Source organism: Pipistrellus kuhlii, unplaced genomic scaffold (genome assembly GCF_014108245.1).
Source record: "Pipistrellus kuhlii isolate mPipKuh1 unplaced genomic scaffold, mPipKuh1.p scaffold_m20_p_122, whole genome shotgun sequence".
Lineage (NCBI taxonomy): Eukaryota > Metazoa > Chordata > Mammalia > Chiroptera > Vespertilionidae > Pipistrellus > Pipistrellus kuhlii.
In genome coordinates, this window is record NW_023425430.1 from 380,576 (window position 1) to 397,977 (window position 17,402).

Below are 17,402 nucleotides of genomic sequence, written 5' to 3' on the forward strand. Positions count from 1 at the left end.
TTAATATGGGGCAGGCAGGAGGCAGTCAATAGATGTGTCTCTCTCACATCAATGTTTCTCTCTCTGTCCTCCCTCCCTTCCACTCTTTCTAAAATGTGAAAAACATTCTCCGTTGAAGAGTAACAAAACACATTAGAATGGAAGGCTTCTTTGGAAAGTTGCTGTGCTGAGTGTGATGCTGCCCCTGTGTTGGGGTGTGACCGGAGATGGATGAGCATTTCGGGGCGGTTCTCTGTGTAGATCTGTGGTTTCTGTAACCCCAGTCATTTTCCCGCCTCCTCCTGGACTGAGCTCCCTGAGGCCAGCTGCACCCTGCATCACCCCGCTGAGGCTGCGGAGTGGCCTGGCTGCTCAGTGCTGAGTGCGGAGCCTGCAGCCTCTCCTGGCGGCTCCCGCAGCCTCGGGCGGATCTTCAGACCTGGGCGAGGCTGGTTGGCTCTTTCCCATCTTTCCCACACTTGTCCCATCAACCCATTTCTGCTGGGGAGATGGGGTAGCCCTCAGGACCCCCTGAGATTCGGACCCTGAAGGCCCGGCGGGGGCCCAGGAATTGGCATTTGTGCCTGATCCTTGTTGCCAAGGCTACGTCTGGGCAACACCATGTGAATGGTGGCCCCTGAACTTGCTCCCACATCTGCAGCCACAGGCAGCCCCTCGTGCCGGGTGGAGGCCCAGGCTGGCCAGGAGGGTGTGCTGCACGCAGGCCTTTCCTATCCTGTGGCCTTGCCAGGCTCCACCTCCACCCTTCTGGACGGACTGTGCCCGCCTCCCAGGGGACAGGCAGTGAGGCGGAGCTGCTGCCCCACCCCCAGCACCTCCCTGTGCTGGCTGCGTCTGCCAAGCCTAGGGGAAACCACTGAGGAGACGTCATTGTTTTCACATTTCTAGCAAAGTCACCCTGCACCACGTCCCAGGGCCAGAAAGACGCCTGAGGAAAGGGCTGCACTCTGCTGCCTCTGGGCCTAACAGACAGTCTGCTTTGGTGTGGGGCCCTCCCTACTGGCTTCCTGCTGACACTGATGGGACACCCCCTCCCACCACAGCTTCATTTTTTCTGCCTTCTAGTCACTCCCACGTTCATTTCTTTCTCTTTTTCCGGGAGGGCTGTACACTTGCAAACCACAGTGCCTACAAAGCACACGTTCTGGCAAAGCATTCCTGTGAGACCCCCCTCCCCCCACCCCCACCCCCCACACACACACTCCCAGAGCCTGTCCCTCATTCACTTCCGATAATGGTTCTTGGCTTTTCTTCAGAGCTCCTGCTTAGGGGTGTCCCTCGGGGTTAGACCTGCTCACACAGAACCAGCCAGGCCCACTCCTGCTCAGCACCTTCCTTCGGCCTCGGGCCAGGGCTGCGCTGAGGGGAGCTGGTTGTCCACGGAGCCCAAGAGGCACTCACCAGCGAGCGGGCAGCACCCGGTGCCTTCCACGCTGATGCCAGCCACGTGGTTAGTCCACACGGAGCGGTGGGGCACGCTCTGGGGGGATGCCCGCCTGGCTTACGGAGGGCCAGCTCTCCAGCGGCTGCACCGCGCAGACTCGGACTGATTGCGGGGGTGGGGGTCATGGAGAGGCTCCACAGCCACCTGGGCAGGCCCTTCAGTGGTCGGCAAACTCATTAGTCCACACAGCCCAATCTCAACAGGACAACGACTGAAATTTCTTTGGAGAGCCACATTTTTAAACTTAGACTATATAGGTAGGTACATTGTTATTAACTTAATTAGGGTACTCGTAAGCTGGCCTTGGCTAAAAACTCAAGGGGCCAAAGAGCTGCATGTGGTTCGAGAGCCACAGTTTGCCGACCATGAGTTTAGGTGGCGCGGCCACTGGCCGCGGGCTTGACAGGCTGAGTTCATATCTTCACTACAGCTTGAAGGAGGGTCCCTCGCATCCCGCCAACCCCTCCCTCCAGGCTTGTGATTTGAAAGAGATGGGGCCGAAGTGTAGCTAGGGAGAAAGGTTGTAGGCATGGGGAGGAATTGGGTAAAATTCTGGAATGCAGACTTTGGAGTGACTGCCTTCGAGGAGGGTTGAGGAGATAGAGAGCCCAAGGCTGGAGCTCCCAACTCCCCGAAGCCGGTCCCCTCCCCCTGCACTAGTGGAGCTGGGGGCCTGGCTACCAACTGAACGGCTGGGGGATCTTTAGGGTCATATTTCTTTTTCTTTCTTTTTTTTTTCATTGACCAGCTGCCTCTTGCATACCCCCTAGGGATCGAGGCTGCAACTTAGGCATGTGACCTTGACCAGAATTGAGCCTGGGATCCTTCAGTCTGCAGGCTGATGATGCTCTGTCCCAGTGGTTCTCAACCTGTGGGTCGCTACCCCTTTGGGGGTCAAACGACCCTTTCACAGGGGTCACCTAAGACCATCGGAAAACACAGATATTTACATAACGGTTTATAACAGTAACAAATTACAGTTATGAAGTAGCAACGAAACTAATTTTATGGTTGGGGTCACCACCACATGAGGAGCTGTGTTAAAGGCCACGGCATTAGGAAGACTGAGAATCACTGCTCTATCCACTGAGCGAAGCTGGCGAGGGCAGGGTCATATTTCTTGAAGGGACTCCAGCCATGGTTTGAGTTTCTCAACAGACTGATTAGCAACACATGGAGCTTCGACTAAGCCCTGCGGCCCGGCCCGGCCCGGCCCACACGCTGGCAGAGCGTGAGAGGGCACAGCAGGCTGCAGAGGTTCCTCAGCGCAGCCAGGGGCCAGAGTCCGACTGCAGCGCCCGCCAGAGGTCGGGGAGCACACAGCGGGCTCCGCAGCGGTTCTGACTGTGGGTCGGGGGTTTGCTTTTCCCCCACGTGCCCAGTGATGCAAATGTTGCTGGCCCCACCCTTGGAGAGCCCTCTGGTACCCGTGTTTACCTGCACACTGCCCCCGGGCCTCTTCCCGCTCCATGCCACACCCTCAGTGGGAACTGGCAAATGCTGCCCACCAGGCCTGGGCCACCGCAGTCAGCTGCAAACAGCCAGTGTGCCTGGGAGGCCCGCTGTGTACAGTGCGTCCGTCAGGCCTCCTCACCCGTCAGCCAACAGGCTTTCCATGGGGATTGCCCAGACACAATGCACATTGAAGTGTTCCATGTTCCCAGAGCACAGGCTCCATGTATGGAAGTGTCCTGGTCTGAGTTTATGCAGTGATGAGCACCTAAATGAATGCATTGTATGCACATTTTGCTAGTTGTTAAACAAAGGCGACTCTGGGGGATGCCATTTCCAATTCTTCTTTGTCACCTGGGCATTTTTACACACCAGCAGTGTCCAGGATGGGGAGGTGGGGGCCAGGATGGGAAGTAGGGGCGGGGCCAATGGAAATGCTGCAACTGCAAGTCCACACAGGCAGTGATTTGGAAATGGACTTTGAATAACCATTTCCCTTGGGCAGCCTGTCACCTGAGCCGGAAGCTGCTGGGCTGGCCTGCCTGACTTAAGCTCCAGCCGCTCCCACCTGGCAGCCACACTGCGTGAGTCAGGGTCCACGTGTGGCCTCAGTCACTGGGAGGCTAGGACCAGGACCGAGTGGGCTCGCCCAAACCCTGCCCCGCACGGTGGAAACGGCCATCCTTTCTGCCCCACCAGCTCCACAAAAGCCAGCGGGCCTGTGCCTCACTTAGAAGAGCCCTCAGGCGCTCCCATCCGCAGGACCTGACCCTGAGCCACAAGCCCAGGCTCCCTCCTCTCCCCAGGAGCCGGGCTGTCCTGGGGGAGGTGCTGCTATCAGTTGGGACTGCGTTCCTCACAACCATCCACGCTGTGTTCAGCTCCCTCTCCTCTGACTCAGTAAATGATCTGGATCCCAGACCAGGGAAGTCTGAAAAGATGCCCTTCTGACCTTGTGCTGACCCCAAGCTATCTGGAGTTTTTAATTTGGGGAGGGGGGGTTTGAGGGGTGAGTGTGACACAGGGTTCAGGCAGAGCTGGAATCTGTCATCTTCAGAGAAACTTCCTCCTCAGTCCCCCACCTGCAAGTGCACACTGCCCTCCTCACCTGACCTGGGTGGCCGTAGACCCCATGTGCAGCCTGGGGACAGCCCAGCGGCTGGCAAACTGGCCTTCTCCACACACCAGTTCTCAATTTCCAAATGGCCAGTCTGTCCAGGCGGAGAGCCAGTCCTGACCTCTTCTTCTGTGTCTTTGCAGTGAAGCAAACCATGGAGGAGCAGGAGGCGGCGAAGGAGGAAGAGGCTGCTGTCGTCCCGACCTGCGGTCCTTGACCTTCCTTCTGAGCACCAGGAACCAGGTTCAGGCAGAGCCCAGTTATGCTTCCTCTGTTGGTGTTTCTTTACCAACTAGATTTAACAGCTAGAAAACGTAAAACAGCGCTTGCAAATGCAAGTAATTCTTGCTTTACTAGTCTTTCTGCATTATCCCTAAATGTTATTCTTTCAGCCACCTATCTCCTCAGCGCCTCACTGTTCTGCACCATCGTCTTTAAAACGTACAACACACTCCAGCTGCAGGCAGTAAAGTGTCCTGTTTCCCGTGTCCCACTTTGGCTGCCTGGCAAAGAGCCATATTTAAATATAATTCCTGACCCCACGTGGTCGTTTATCTGGCACATGCTCTCCACAGGAGCTGGCCCTTACCTCCCACCACCGAGATGAGTCAGGCCCGGCAGGTGGCCCGTGGTGCGGCCCCACACCGGCAAGCTCCTCACGTAGTGGGCAAGCTGGAGTATGACCCTCATTTGGCCATTAACCAGGATTTTCCCATTCACAGAGCCACAGGCAGCCTTGGGGCTGTACTGGGTTGTTTGACAAGCTACCACACATCTTATGTAAATAGTCAAGCCTTTATTTTTGTGTTAAGAATAGCATTTTGAAAATAAAATCCATCTGCTGATGCTTTACAACCTTTTCAATTTGTAATACTTATATACAGTCATGTAGAATGCACCTTGATTGTCTTGAAATTTCTTTAATGATTTTTTTCTTATAAGTCAGTCAGCCAGCGGAGGATTACAAAACACGCATTAGTACATTTAATAAATACATATTATCTATCAGAAATGAGCTGTAGCTCTTTGTCATTGATACACAGCATCATCAGGCCACGAAAGCCACAATCTCCTTTCAGTTTGGGGTGCTACTCGGCATTGGCCAACCTGGGAGACCCTACATCTGCAGGGACCGGAGCAGAAGGCTTCCAACCACAGACCTGAGACGCTAGGCACACAGCTTCCCGGCACGCCTGCCAGCTCTCCAAGCCGACCTCCCCTTCCTCTCCAGAGGAGACACCAGCCTCTGAGGACCATTCCACATTAGGGGGGCACGCGTGGCTGTTCACGGTGGCTTTGTAAGCGAATGTGGGAAAGTGTGCTTACGATTGGGTCTTTTTACCACCGATGCCCTCTTCAGATCTTCCCCAACAGAAAGAGGTGCCATGTAACTTTGTACTTGAGCTTGGCTCTGTGGGGGCAATGGGCTGTGCCTCCGGCACAGATACCCCCCTGTACCTTCCGGTGATGCCACTAGGAAGCGGCAGTCCTCGCACTCTCCCCCACCTCCGCCCAGGTCTGCTCAGCCTGCCCATCCCGGCGCCCGAAGGAAGCAAAGCACAGAGCAGTCACTGTCAGAGGCTTAAAGGAAAGAAGGGAAAAGATCTCAGTCCTCGACACGAAGCTGTTCCACGAGCAGGGTCAAAGGTTACATGCCGGCAGCCGCTGCCCGGAGCTCACCTGGCATGCTGGGCACCTGCACGCAGGGAAGGGGGGTGCACACACCCCCTGCGGCCAAGTCCTGAGTCCCGGGTCGGGGCGGGGCTCCGAAGGACTCCAGGGATCGGGGCTGCGCCACCATTTCCTGGCACAAGGATGTGAAACGCAGGCGGCTCCCAGTGGCCTGGACACAGGTGTTGGAAGATTTTTACATTTTGAGAATTCTGGGTCTGTGTGCAACTGCCCCTTCCCTCCCCCTAACCCACCCCACCCCCAGTTCCCACTGCCCCTGCTGCTCCTGCCACAGGGCTGGGGTGGGGTCCTGAGAACGGCCGGACCCTGGGCTGGGCGTGGGCAGCAGAGACTAGCCTTGAGAAAAGTCAGGTTCATTAAAACACACACAGCTCAGACACATTGGTTATGAGAGGCCAGTTCCCCTCACCAAATACTAACCTTTCCCAGTTTTCTAAAGGTTCAAGTTACTGCCCCAAGCCGCCAGCTGAGACTCACTGAGAATTGTTAGCAGTGCAGTGAGGACTGGTGCTGAGCCCTTGGAATTGGGGGGGGGGGGGGGAGGGTGGTAGAGGGAGGGGGAATTGCTGGGGACAGGTGGGAGCCACGACAGGCAATGGGCTTGGAGGGCTTGAACCATTTGCATGGACCTTGCAGGCACCAAGTTAGTGATGCACCACTCCCCGCACCTGCAGAAAGCTCCATGCTGCACCCAGCTCGCCACATGCCAAGCAGCAGTGCCACCCTCCACCGCCCTGCCCCCGGGCTTCAAGCTGGAGGCCCCAGGCCAGCCTTTGAAATGAATGAGGCCAGGTAGGGAGCGCCTCGCTTCTCTGCCTGGGACAGGGGTTCGGGCCCGGAAAACGCAGTGGCAGATGGCCACTTTCTGACTGCCATGGTCACCCCGCTCCCAGACCGCACCCCTTCGGCACCTGACACACCTCCAGGCCTCTCCTTTGACTCACACCCACAGCCTCCCGAACTGCTCCTGACCCCGAAAGTGCAGGCGGAAGCCCCGTGGGCCCCCCATGGGCGCCACCTCCAGGAGGCCGCGGGCCGTGGTGCCCCAGCCCCCGGAGGAGCACGGGCTTGCTGCTGCTTGTGAGGAGCTAACACTACAGGCAGCTAGCTTCGCTGCAGGGGCGGTGAGGGAGGACAGCCTCCCGGGCAGCGGGCTCACAGTACACTGGCCCTGGCCTGGGGTTCCAGAGCTCCGGCCGGAGGTGCCTGACTCCTCCAGAGACAGCGGGTGAGCCCTCAGAGGTCGCCTGCGGCTCTCACCAGAGGTGTCTTCCCGTGTAACTCGGTGGTGCAGTTGGGATCTGGAAACAAGGAAACACAGGAAGCTCTGTGTTCAGAAGTCAGCATCCCCTTGGCACAAGGTGTGCGGCCCGCCTCCTCCCGGGCCCCGCCTCCTCCCGGGCCCCGCCTCCTCCCGGGCCCCGCCTCCTCCCGGGCCCCGCCTCCTCCCGGGCCCCGCCTCCTCCCGGGCCCCGCCTCCTCCCGAGCTGGGCCCTGCGTTCTAGGGAAGCCCACCTTCCTTTCTCTGAGTCACGTGTCAGAATAAATGTTTTCTTACTCAGAAACCCTTCACCTTCTGAGACAGAGTGTCCTTCCCTCTTGAAGGGACCAGGGGGGCGTGGGACTGACCTCTGGGGCCACCTTCTAATCATATCAATGATAACAGCGGGGGGGGGGGGGGGGGGGGCAGCCCAGTGAGGGGTGAGGGCTGCAGTGTGGGAGTCTGGGGCCTTTCCCACCCGCAGGGCAACGCCGACAGCACCCACAGGCAGGAGCCCAGCTCCAGAGCAGCAAGCCCCAACCACATCCCACACAAAGCCCGAGCCCGAAACGCCGTGCACTGACGGGGGGAAAAGCAGCCCATGCGCACATGCAGTGGCGCATGCGTCTGGGAGGAAGCAGAGCCTGCACTGGCCTTCGATGTGGGGATGAGAGGGCATCTGGTTCATGGAGAAGCAACAGGAGGCCATTCACAGGCGAGAGGCAGTGATGGTGCTGGGAGCCTGTTTCGCACCAGCTAGCTAACCTGCTTTTGTGCTCATGGAGAGGAAACGAGAATCACTTCATTTCCCAAGATAACTCTTCAGGAGGGGGCTGGCCCAGGGCCCAGCTGGCACAGGGCGGGAGGGCTAAGGGGCCTGACTAGGTTTTGTGTCAGTAAAATCTGCTTTGTGATTCTGAGATTTTCCTAAGTCACCTCCCAGGGAAAGAGAGGTACATTCTGTATAATGAAACCCAAGAATTCACTGGGGACAAGAGCCCCTAGATACAGGGACACTTGAAGCAATCGGTAGGTGGTACACAGGGTTCATTAAAACACCTGGTGCAGGTGGTACAGCGGGTGCAGGTGGTACACAGGGTTCATTAAAACACCTGGTGCGTGTGGTGCACCGGGTGCGGGTGGTACAGCGGGTGCGGGTGGACCAGCGGGTGCAGGTGGTACAGCGGGTGCAGGTGGTGCACCGGGTGCGGGTGGAACAGTGGGTGCAGGTGGTACAGCGGGTGCGGGTGGTACAGCGGGTGCGGGTGGACCAGCGGGTGCAGGTGGTACAGCGGGTGCAGGTGTTGCACCAGGTGCGGGTGGTACAGCGGGTGCAGGTGGACCAGCGGATGCAGGTGGTACAGCGGGTGCGGGTGGTACAGCGGGTGCGGGTGGACCAGCGGGTGCAGGTGGTACAGCGGGTGCAGGTGGTGCACCAGGTGCGGGTGGAACAGTGGGTGCAGGTGGTACAGCGGGTGCAGGTGGTTCAGCGGGTGCGGGTGGTACACTGGGTGCAGGTGGTACAGCGGGTGCGGGTGGTACAGCGGGTGCGGGTGGTACAGCGGGTGCGGGTGGACCAGCGGGTGCAGGTGGTACAGCGGGTGCTGCTGGTACACTGGGTGCAGGTGGTACACTATAGGGGCTTGGGTGTGTGGAGAGGGGGAGGAGAAACAGAAGTCTCGCCGCGTTCCCATGCGGCATCTGCTAGAGCTGCTGTCTACGCAGGCTGAGCAACCCCTGCAGAGCTGTGTCCCTGTGGGAGCTGTTCCACTCCCTGTCTCTCCCCCTCAGGTTTCTGCCCAAACGTCCGTTGTGATACTCACAGTCCCGCCATTCAGCACCACAGCCATCTCAGTCGGCTGGTACACATTGCTTCTAAACGGAGCGCTGGGTCTGCTTCCCAAACTGCTGTTGCGGAACCCTGCTGTCCGGAGAGCTGGGAGAGGCAGGAGCCACACACACCCAAAACAAGGAAGAGAGCCGGCTTTGTGTTCTTCCCCGCATCAGCTCGCTCAGGCCCGCAGCCCTCCCCCCGGCCCTTTGTCACAGCCCGACTCCCACAAGTCACAGAGGGGCTTTGTTCTCCTGGGCGGGAGGGGGGGAGTTTGCAGAGTCCAGGCTGCAGCTGCTGAGGTGGCCAGGCAAGGCCTCCCCTCCCCACCTGCCAGGCTCCAGGGGACAAGGACACACCTGCACTCCAGGTCCCTTCGGACCACAGACCCACTACAGCAGGCCGCTCGTGGCCAGCTCAACATCACGCAGTCAGCACGGCTGCGCCCCACACCCAGAAGCAGGGAAAGCACGGACCAGGCACGTGACAGGACAGGCAGGGCCCAGAGGAGCGGGGACCAGACGGCAGAGAACTAAGATTGGAAGGAGACAGCTGTCAGGCTCTCCTCTGCAAGGCGGTGAGCCCGTTTCTGACCTGCTGTGTGCTTTCGGAGATTCTCTCTCCCTTTCTAATAAAAGCCTAATGGCACAGAGGAACTTCATGCATATTGCTACGCCTGTGAGGGCTACCACTGTGTGATGCCACTCTAATGTCCTGGAAAAGGTAAAGCTAGAGACTGGAGGCACTGGTGTGCTGGCGGTGCGCCAGCGATGAATGGCCCTGCCCTCCACCTCCCATGGCCCTGCCTCCACCTCCAGAAGCCACCAAGGGCCTTCCACTGGGAAGCGACTGGCGCGGGTTTAAAGAGCCCTCAGGCCTAATTCGGTCTGAGCCCAAATCCCTCCCGGAAGAAAGACTTCCTTCCTTTCCTGCTCTTGGAAAGGTGAGCCTGCTAACACCGCCAAGATGTGCCCTGAGGTGCTACCTCCGTCAGCGTCTTCACCTTCTCCCTCACACGCCTCATCCTTGTTGGCACTTATCCATGAGCAGCAGGCTGTGCGTGGTGCCTGTCAGGGCCTCCTTGGGGGAAGAGAATGAGGAAGCAGAGGCTGCGGGAGGCTGAGCCACAGGCAACCTCTGAAAGCCAAGGCAGCTTTCCAGGAAGGGGGACTGAAAGGCCAGCAGGTGAAATGCAAGACACAGGACGCTGCAGCTGGGACGGGCCGCTGTGGGGCCGGTTCCTTATAGTAGAAGCTGGCTGAGGTGAGCGCCACAGCTGACAACAGCTGCTCTCACCAGCAAAGGAGCGTGGCCAGGTGTCCCTGCAGGCAAAGCCAGGGCTCCTGGTGCAGAGACAGCTCAGCCAGATGCCAATTCAGCCTCTTTGCTTCCTGAGGACACGGCTTGCCTGGAGCTGTCCTGCGTGTCCCATGGAAATGTCAGTGGCTACACATGTGGGTTGATGCAAAACAGGACTATTTAAAAAGTCTGACAACATACAAGGCTGGTAAAGACGTGAGGAGATAGGGCTCTCATACGATGATTAGAGGGGGCAGTATGTATCAGACTACAAGGCACAGATTCTTTGGTGCAACTTTAGGTGCAGTCTTGGAATTTTTTATTTTATTTTTTGCAGGGAGTTAGTTGATCAAGGGCACTTGGCTGCCTGGGCACTCTTCCTGCCTGCCTGCCTGATTGCCCCTAACTGCTCTTCCTGCCTGCCTGCCTGCCTGCCTGATTGCTCCCAACCACTCGCCTGCCTGTTTGATTGCTCCTAACCACTCTGCCTCGGCCCCTGCCATGGTGGCTTCATCTGGTTCGGGTGTCAAGCAAAGTGGCAGGTGGGTGGGTGGCGCCACGCAAATTCGTGTGCTGGGCTCCTAGTAAATTATATAAATGTCTAACCAGTGAGCTGTACACCTGAAACTAATATAACATTGAATGCCAACTGCAAATAAATTTGAAAGATACAGAAAAACAGGACTGTTCACTGCACAGCACAGCACTATATAGGAAGCCAGAAACACATGCAACATTCGCCAGCTGGAGACAAGAAACTACATCACGTGTGGAAACAGACACGTGGCTCCCCAGTTACTGGCAGGAGAGGCCTCGGCCGTGGTGCTGAGTGAGGCAAGCACACTCCCAGCCCAGCGTTCAACCTGCTTCCATCTTGCAGTCACTCGGAGCTTACAACGTCTGGGCCCAGAGACTTACAGAGGAAGGGACAGTCCGTCTTTAAGCTGCTCAAGGGACTCTTATGTGCAGCTAGGTTAAGAACAGCTCTACGGCATCATCATGTATGTGTGTGTGTGAGTGAGAGAGAGAGAGAGAGAGAGAGAGAGAGAGAGAGAGAGAGAGAGAGAGAGAGAGAGGCTGGCAAGATGGGCACTGCCTTTGGGCAAGGTATTTTGAGCAATTTTTATTATTTCCATTTGCTGAGCCTCCTACATGAGTATTACTCAACTTATTCATCAGAAAGGGGTAATAACACTACTATAGTATTTTCTTTGGGGAAGAAAGGGGACTAAAAGACAAGTTCCTTGGCTTTGATACATGTCAGGGTGTAACAGATGAGGGCAGGGGCACCTCTGGAACCCCTCCACGCCCTGTGCCTGTTGGTCCTGACCTGGGTGCAGTTCCCTTGGTCTCTGATCTTCCTGGGACGGATGTATCGGTTGCATTGCCACAGGAAGGGATGCATGTGATGGGAGCCAGAAAACCACTTCCCCCTCCCCGCTCTCCTGTGCACTTAGCGTTGAACTGGACCAGTGGCGGGCTTCATCTCTGTGGCAGGGGACTGAACCCCTTCTTCTCAATGCACAGAGCATCCTGCTGCATCAGGGACATGAGGGCACCAACATGCTAGAGAAGAATAATTCTGCCTGGTCCACACCCCGGCTCTGCCTCAGTTACTACCTCATGGGGTCACCGTAGGTATTAAACAAGATTAGCTACTAAAATGCACAGGATGGTACTGGTCCATGAGTGCACACAACCAAGGTTAGCCACCCCCTTTGAAGACCCTAAAATACACGGGCAGTCCTAGCATCCCCACTTCACCGCAAGGAGACGAGACCTTCAAGCTCCTAGTGTTCCCGGGTAACAGAGCTTTCAGAGCCTGACGTGACAGATCAACAAGGAATGTGCGAACTCACACCCATTTCAGGCAACACTTTACTATCGCGGCCCGGAGGTCTGTGGGGAAGAACCTGCTCCAGAGGAGCCAAGTAAGAGGCTCCGGGGCCTCTGCGCACCCTGCCCACTGTGCCCTCTGGGCTCCTGGAGATGCCCATCCGACCACGCCAGCCAGCTCTCTGTGCCTGGCCTCAAGCTCTGCTCTCAGAGAGCCTAGCCAGAATCACATCCCATGCCAGGCATCGTGGGACCCCTTGGCGTGGTACCCCAGCATGGCACCTCTCACAGCAGCGCCACGAAGCACCTTTTATTTTTAGAACAGATGAGAGAAACGACAAAGTTCCACATCTGGAAGCAGCAGAGACAGCGGCTGAATCCAGCCACCTGACTTGAGGGCAACTTCTGCACTCGTGATGCCAGAGGGAGGGGAGGGCCCAAGCATTGCCCTCATCACCTGGCACCCGCAGCACATGCCCGGCCAGGGCAATGAATGCTAACTGATGGAGGGCGTGGCTGGGCCAGGGGGCAGGGGCACTGCGGGAGGAGCAGCTGTGCGCTGGGGTCGCAGGTGGGCGCTGCGGCCAGCTGCTGCTGGCTCGATGGGCGGTGGGGGCCTGATCCAGCTTTTCTAAGCCCGAGACCTGGATTTTTACATTAAATTACGGGGCAATTTATAGGGCACCATTCCAAGTACAAATCCACCTCTGGGCCAGTTTCCACCCAGGGGCAGTGCTGTGGGCTCTGACCTGCCAGAGCTGCCCGCCCCCGTCCCCAGGGCGGCGGGGAGCCGCTCAGGCACCGCCCGCAGCCAGCCTACCTGCGCCGGGCTCCTCCAAGGCGAAGGCCTTGTTGTCCAGGCAGGGCGGCGCGTCCTCCTCCAGCGCCGGCTCGCACGCCCGGGGCGGCGCGGCGAAGAGGTCGGGCGCGGGGCGGCGCGGCGCGGGCAGCAGCGCGCAGCGCACCTCGGGGACGGCGTGGCACAGCACGAACACCCAGCCGCTGGCCACCAGCGCCACGGCCTGGCTGGGGTCGCGCCAGGCGCCGCTGGGCCGCAGCCGCGCGTTGCCGTACAGGTACATGGCGAGCCAGGCGGCCCAGACGAGCGCGGCGAGCGTGGCGGTGAGCAGCAGGCCGGCCGCGCGCCGCCGCCAGCGCCCAGCCCCGCCGCACAGCGCCCGCAGCGCCAGCGCCAGCGCGGCCGCCAGCAGCGCCGCGGCGTAGCCCAGCGCCAGCGCGAAGTCGGCGGGCTCGTAGGCGCAGGCCGGCCGCGCGGCGCGCAGCACCGTCAGCACCAGCCACTCGGCCGCGATGACCACCTGCACGAGTGTCAGGCCGAGCGCGGCGCCCAGCAGCTGCGGGCCCGGCGGGCCGCGGCCGCGCCGCCCCAGCGCCCGCACGCGCCAGGCCTGCGCCGCCAGGCAGGCGAAGCAGAGCGCGAACAGCACGCCCCACAGGAAGCGGCGCGCCGCGCACACCGCCTCGCCCTCGCGGATGACGAAGGCGAAGGAGAGGCCGAACAGGCCCAGCGTGCCCAGCAGGAAGAGAAAGTGCAGGCCCAGCGGCTCCCGCTTCTCCGGCTCCGTGATGAAGGGCAGCCGCACCAGCAGGATGAGCAGCAGCAGCAGCGTGATCAGGGCGCCCGCGCCGGCCGCCGCCTCCACCACGATGCCCCAGATGGAGTCCAGGTCGCACAGGGACACGTACTGCGGGAGGAGGCCCAGCCCGCAGCCGCGGGTCGTGCTGGCGTTCTCCGTGGCCCCCGTGGCCGCCGCACACAGCAGGAGCAGGGCCGGCGCCCCGCGCGCTCCCATCCTCTCCGGCACCGCGTCTGAGCAGGAAAGCGGGGTGGGGGTGGGAAAACACCAATGCTTCGTAAGCTTCCCAGTCCCGGCACCGCGCCAGCCCACGTGGCGCCTCGGGGCACTCAGGACAAGCCTGCCGCCCCTCTCCCCGGGGGTGGGTCAGGTACTGGGGTGGGTGGATTCGGGCCCCATATGCACCCGGGGCCAGGCCCAGGGAACAGCCTGACTCATCACCAGCACCTGGAGGAGAGGGGAGAGCGAGGCTCCCTTTCCGGGAATATCGTCATAGTCTTTGACTTTGAGGCCATATCTGACCTCCAAAAATCAGGCAGTAAAACGAAACCTTAAAGAGACAGCATGGCACAGCCACCACAGGCCCTTCAGTCTCTCGTGGCAGCAGCTGGCATGTGGTGACATGGTCCAGGCCCGCACACAACACAGCCAGTCCTTACCCAGGGACAACCCCCTCCTCCCCGGAGGCGGGCACCTGCCCAGGGCCATACAGCCAGCTCCCGGAGGCCTCCCGCACTCCAGCTGCAGGACCGTGAGCCCAATGAACCAGCTCCCCGTTCCATCCTGAGTTCCCACCCTCACATCCCCTCCAGAGCTTCCCCAGAACCCATCTCACATCCCATGCCAGCCTCTCCCAGGGATGCCCACAGACGCTCCCTGGCACCACTCTGGACCCCACAGAAGCCGAAGTCCACAGCAGCCACCTTAGCCCAGGGCTTCCGCCCTCCTGCCCTCCACTCGGGCGCTTCTTGGAGCCACGGCAAGGGCCGAGGTCCCCACTGCAGGCCGGGCGTGGCCACACTCCCCTTCCTCTCCATCAGAGCTTCTGTCTCTTGGTCAGTCACATCTCTCCGTGCCCGTTCACCCTGCTCCAGGGTCCCTCTCCCCTGCCCTCCCTGCCTGCCTGCCTCCAGGGCCAGCGCCCGCCTCGATCGTCAGCATAGACAGGGTTTCTCCGCCTGAAGACTCCTGACACTTCACGCCTGGTCATTCCATGTTGTGGGCTGTCACTGGCCTCCACCCACCAGCTGCCCAAAGCAGCCCACCTCCCGCACTGACACCAAGACCATCAGACACTGCCATGACCCTCGGGGTAAGGTCATGGGTAAGCATCTCTGGCACCAGAAAATGGAGGTCATAGGCCCCTTCCTCCACGCACCACGGCTCAGGCTTGGAAGGGAGCCAGGCTCCTGCCTCACCAAAGCCTCCGGTCCCCTCTGTGAAGCACCTCCAGCCAGCTCACTGCCCGAGCTCCAGGAGCCCGGGGCCTCCCTGAGGGGCCGGGTATCGGCCCCCTCCGTGCCCACCGGGACCCCGTGAACAACTCCACCTTCCGTGGCGGGGAGACCCAAATGGGGTGAACTGTTGATGCCACTGACCAAGGAGGAGCTGGTGCTGCAGGGTCCGGCCCTGCGCCTGTAGATGGAAGCGGGCGGGTGGCAGGGAGGCGCTTGGCAGAGATGCTCTCACACAGCAGCCCACTCCCAGGTCAGCAGCGAGGATGCACCCCCGACATCGGCACTCTGGCCACAGCCACTGAGGCCTTGTCCACACACTGCCTGTGTAGGTATTTACTTAACTGGCTCCCACGTCCTTAAAATCAACACATTTAAAAGAAAACAAGCCAGTCCTAGCCAGTTTGGCTCAATGGATAGAGCGTAGGCCTGCCAACCGAAGCGCCCGGGTTCGATTCTGGTCAAGGGCACGTACCTCGGTTACAGACTCTTCCCCAGGCCCTGGTCAGGGCGCATGCAGGAGGCAACCCCGCCTCACCCCACCTACAGGGAGGTGGGAGCAGGGGCCATCTCCCTGTTGTGGCAGCCACTCTGGCAGGGCCAGGTCTGGCTCCTGGCCCTCTGACAGGTGATGGGCACACCTTGCTTTCTGCTTCCTTCCTGCGGGGCCTTCTGACACGCCCCCTGCTGCGTTTCCCTTGGAGAGCACCACACACCCTCGCTGAGCCTGACCTGGGCCCGGCAACCGCTCCCCGAAGGCACACAGCCCCCCATACCCGGACGGCCAGCCTGAGGACATCGCTGGAATTAACTGCCAAGAGGTCTTCTAAGCCAAAGGGAGGAGACCAGGAGCTGGGGGCCCTGTGCTGGCCCGGAGGAAAGCCCGGAGGAAAGCCCGGAGGAAATGGCCGGTGCCAGGTGCGGGAATGGGTGCTGGGGCGCCCGCAGCTGCCTTCTGCGGTGCCTGAAGCCAGGTGCCCGGACCTGCCTGCTAGCAGCCAATCACCTTCCTTTTATAGATTAAGGCAGTTTGGCTGGATTATATCACTCGTCAAAGAGAAGCCTCACATTCACACACCCTCTTACACTCACACTCACTCTCACACTCACACACCCTCTTACACTAACTCTCACACTCACTCTAGAACCCTCTTATACACACTCACCCTTATACTCACCCTCTCTCATACTCACTCTCACATACTCACTCTCACACACTCACAACTCACACACCCTCTCACACTCACACCCTCTCACACACACACACACACACTCACTCACACACACACACACACATCTGCCAAGAGGGGAGCTCCAGCCACAATGGCCTTTGTTCCGTTCCCCCTCCTCACTCCCTCCTCCCAGCCCTGGAACTGCACTGCTCTCCACTGTGTCCCCCAGCAGCTCAGCACACTGCCCCTCCTGCCCCCCCATGGCACCGCCCCCCATGGCACCGCCCCCCATGGCACCGCCCCCTTCTCTCCCCCATGACTCCGCCCCCCAATGCACCGCCCCCCTCTCTCCCCCATGGCACTGCCCCCCATGGCACTGCCCCCCATGGCACTGCCCCCCATGGCACCGCCTCCATGGCACCGCCTCCATGGCACCGCCTCCATGGCACCGCCTCCATGGCACCGCCCCCCAAGGCACTGCCGCCCGCGACGCCGGCTCCCTGGTGAACAACCTGTCAGAGAAAACCGGCTCCTGCAGCTCCCCCAGCCCTCCGGCTGGAGGCCCTTCCAGCGGGCCAGGAGGAGGGGCCCTCCGCCGGGGGCCGGGGGCCGGGGGCCGGGGGGCCGGGAGGAGGGGCCCTCCGCCGGGGGCCGGGGGATAGGGGACCCGGGGGGCTGAAAAGAGGGGCCCTCCGCCGGGGGCCCGGAGCCGGGAACCCGGGGTCCGGGAGCCGGGGAGCGGGGGCCCTATCCCGGTCCCCGCCCGCAGCCCGGCCTCCGGGGGTAGCGCCGCGGCGCCACAGTCTCCAGTCCGCTCCGGCTGAAGTTCCGAGGCTCCCGGCCAAGTCCCCTCCCGCCTCCAGCCCTGGAGGCTCCCCGGCCCCCCGGCCCCCCGGCCCCCCGGCTCCCGGCCCCCCGGCTTCCCGGCCCCTCGGCCCCCCGGCCTCCCGGCCCCCGGCCTCCCGCCCCCCCGGGCCCCCGCCCCCCCTGGCCCCCCAGCTCCCGGTCCCCGGCCCCCGGCCCCCCGGCCTCCCGCCCCCCCGGGCCCCCGCTCCCCCGCTCCCCCAGCTCCCGGTCCCCGGCCCCCGGCCCCCCCGGCCCCCCGGCCCCCCGGCCCCCCGGCCCCCCGGCTCCCCGGCCCCCCGGCCCCCCGGCCCCCCGGCTCCCAGCCCCCCGGCTTCCCGGCCCCCCGGCTCCCGGCCTCCCGCCCCCCCGGGCCCCCGCCCCCCCTGGCCCCCCAGCTCCC

At 60.9% G+C, this 17,402-nt stretch overlaps 2 protein-coding genes across 7 annotated transcripts in view; one reads left to right on the forward strand and one right to left on the reverse strand.

Moving 5' to 3' along the window:
* IQCK (IQ motif containing K) overlaps window positions 1-4,873 on the forward strand; it is a 143,873-nt gene extending 139,000 nt beyond the window's left edge. For all 6 annotated transcript variants that reach the window (XM_045580368.1, XM_045580369.1, XM_045580371.1 and 3 more), the window contains one exon: window positions 4,157-4,873. In XM_045580368.1, the coding sequence (XP_045436324.1) occupies window positions 4,157-4,230 (74 nt within the window). In that variant the 3' untranslated portion in view covers window positions 4,231-4,873. The remainder of the gene's footprint in view (window positions 1-4,156) is intronic.
* Window positions 4,874-5,884: 1,011 nt separating this feature from the next.
* Window positions 5,885-13,767, reverse strand: GPRC5B (G protein-coupled receptor class C group 5 member B). The gene is made up of 3 exons (XM_036434432.2): window positions 12,753-13,767; window positions 8,790-8,902; window positions 5,885-7,006 (listed from the first exon to the last, which is right to left on the reverse strand). Exons 1-3 carry the CDS (start codon window positions 13,744-13,746, stop codon window positions 6,962-6,964), a joined length of 1,152 nt encoding a protein of 383 aa, XP_036290325.1. The 5' UTR covers window positions 13,747-13,767; the 3' UTR covers window positions 5,885-6,961.
* Window positions 13,768-17,402: the final 3,635 nt, after the last annotated feature.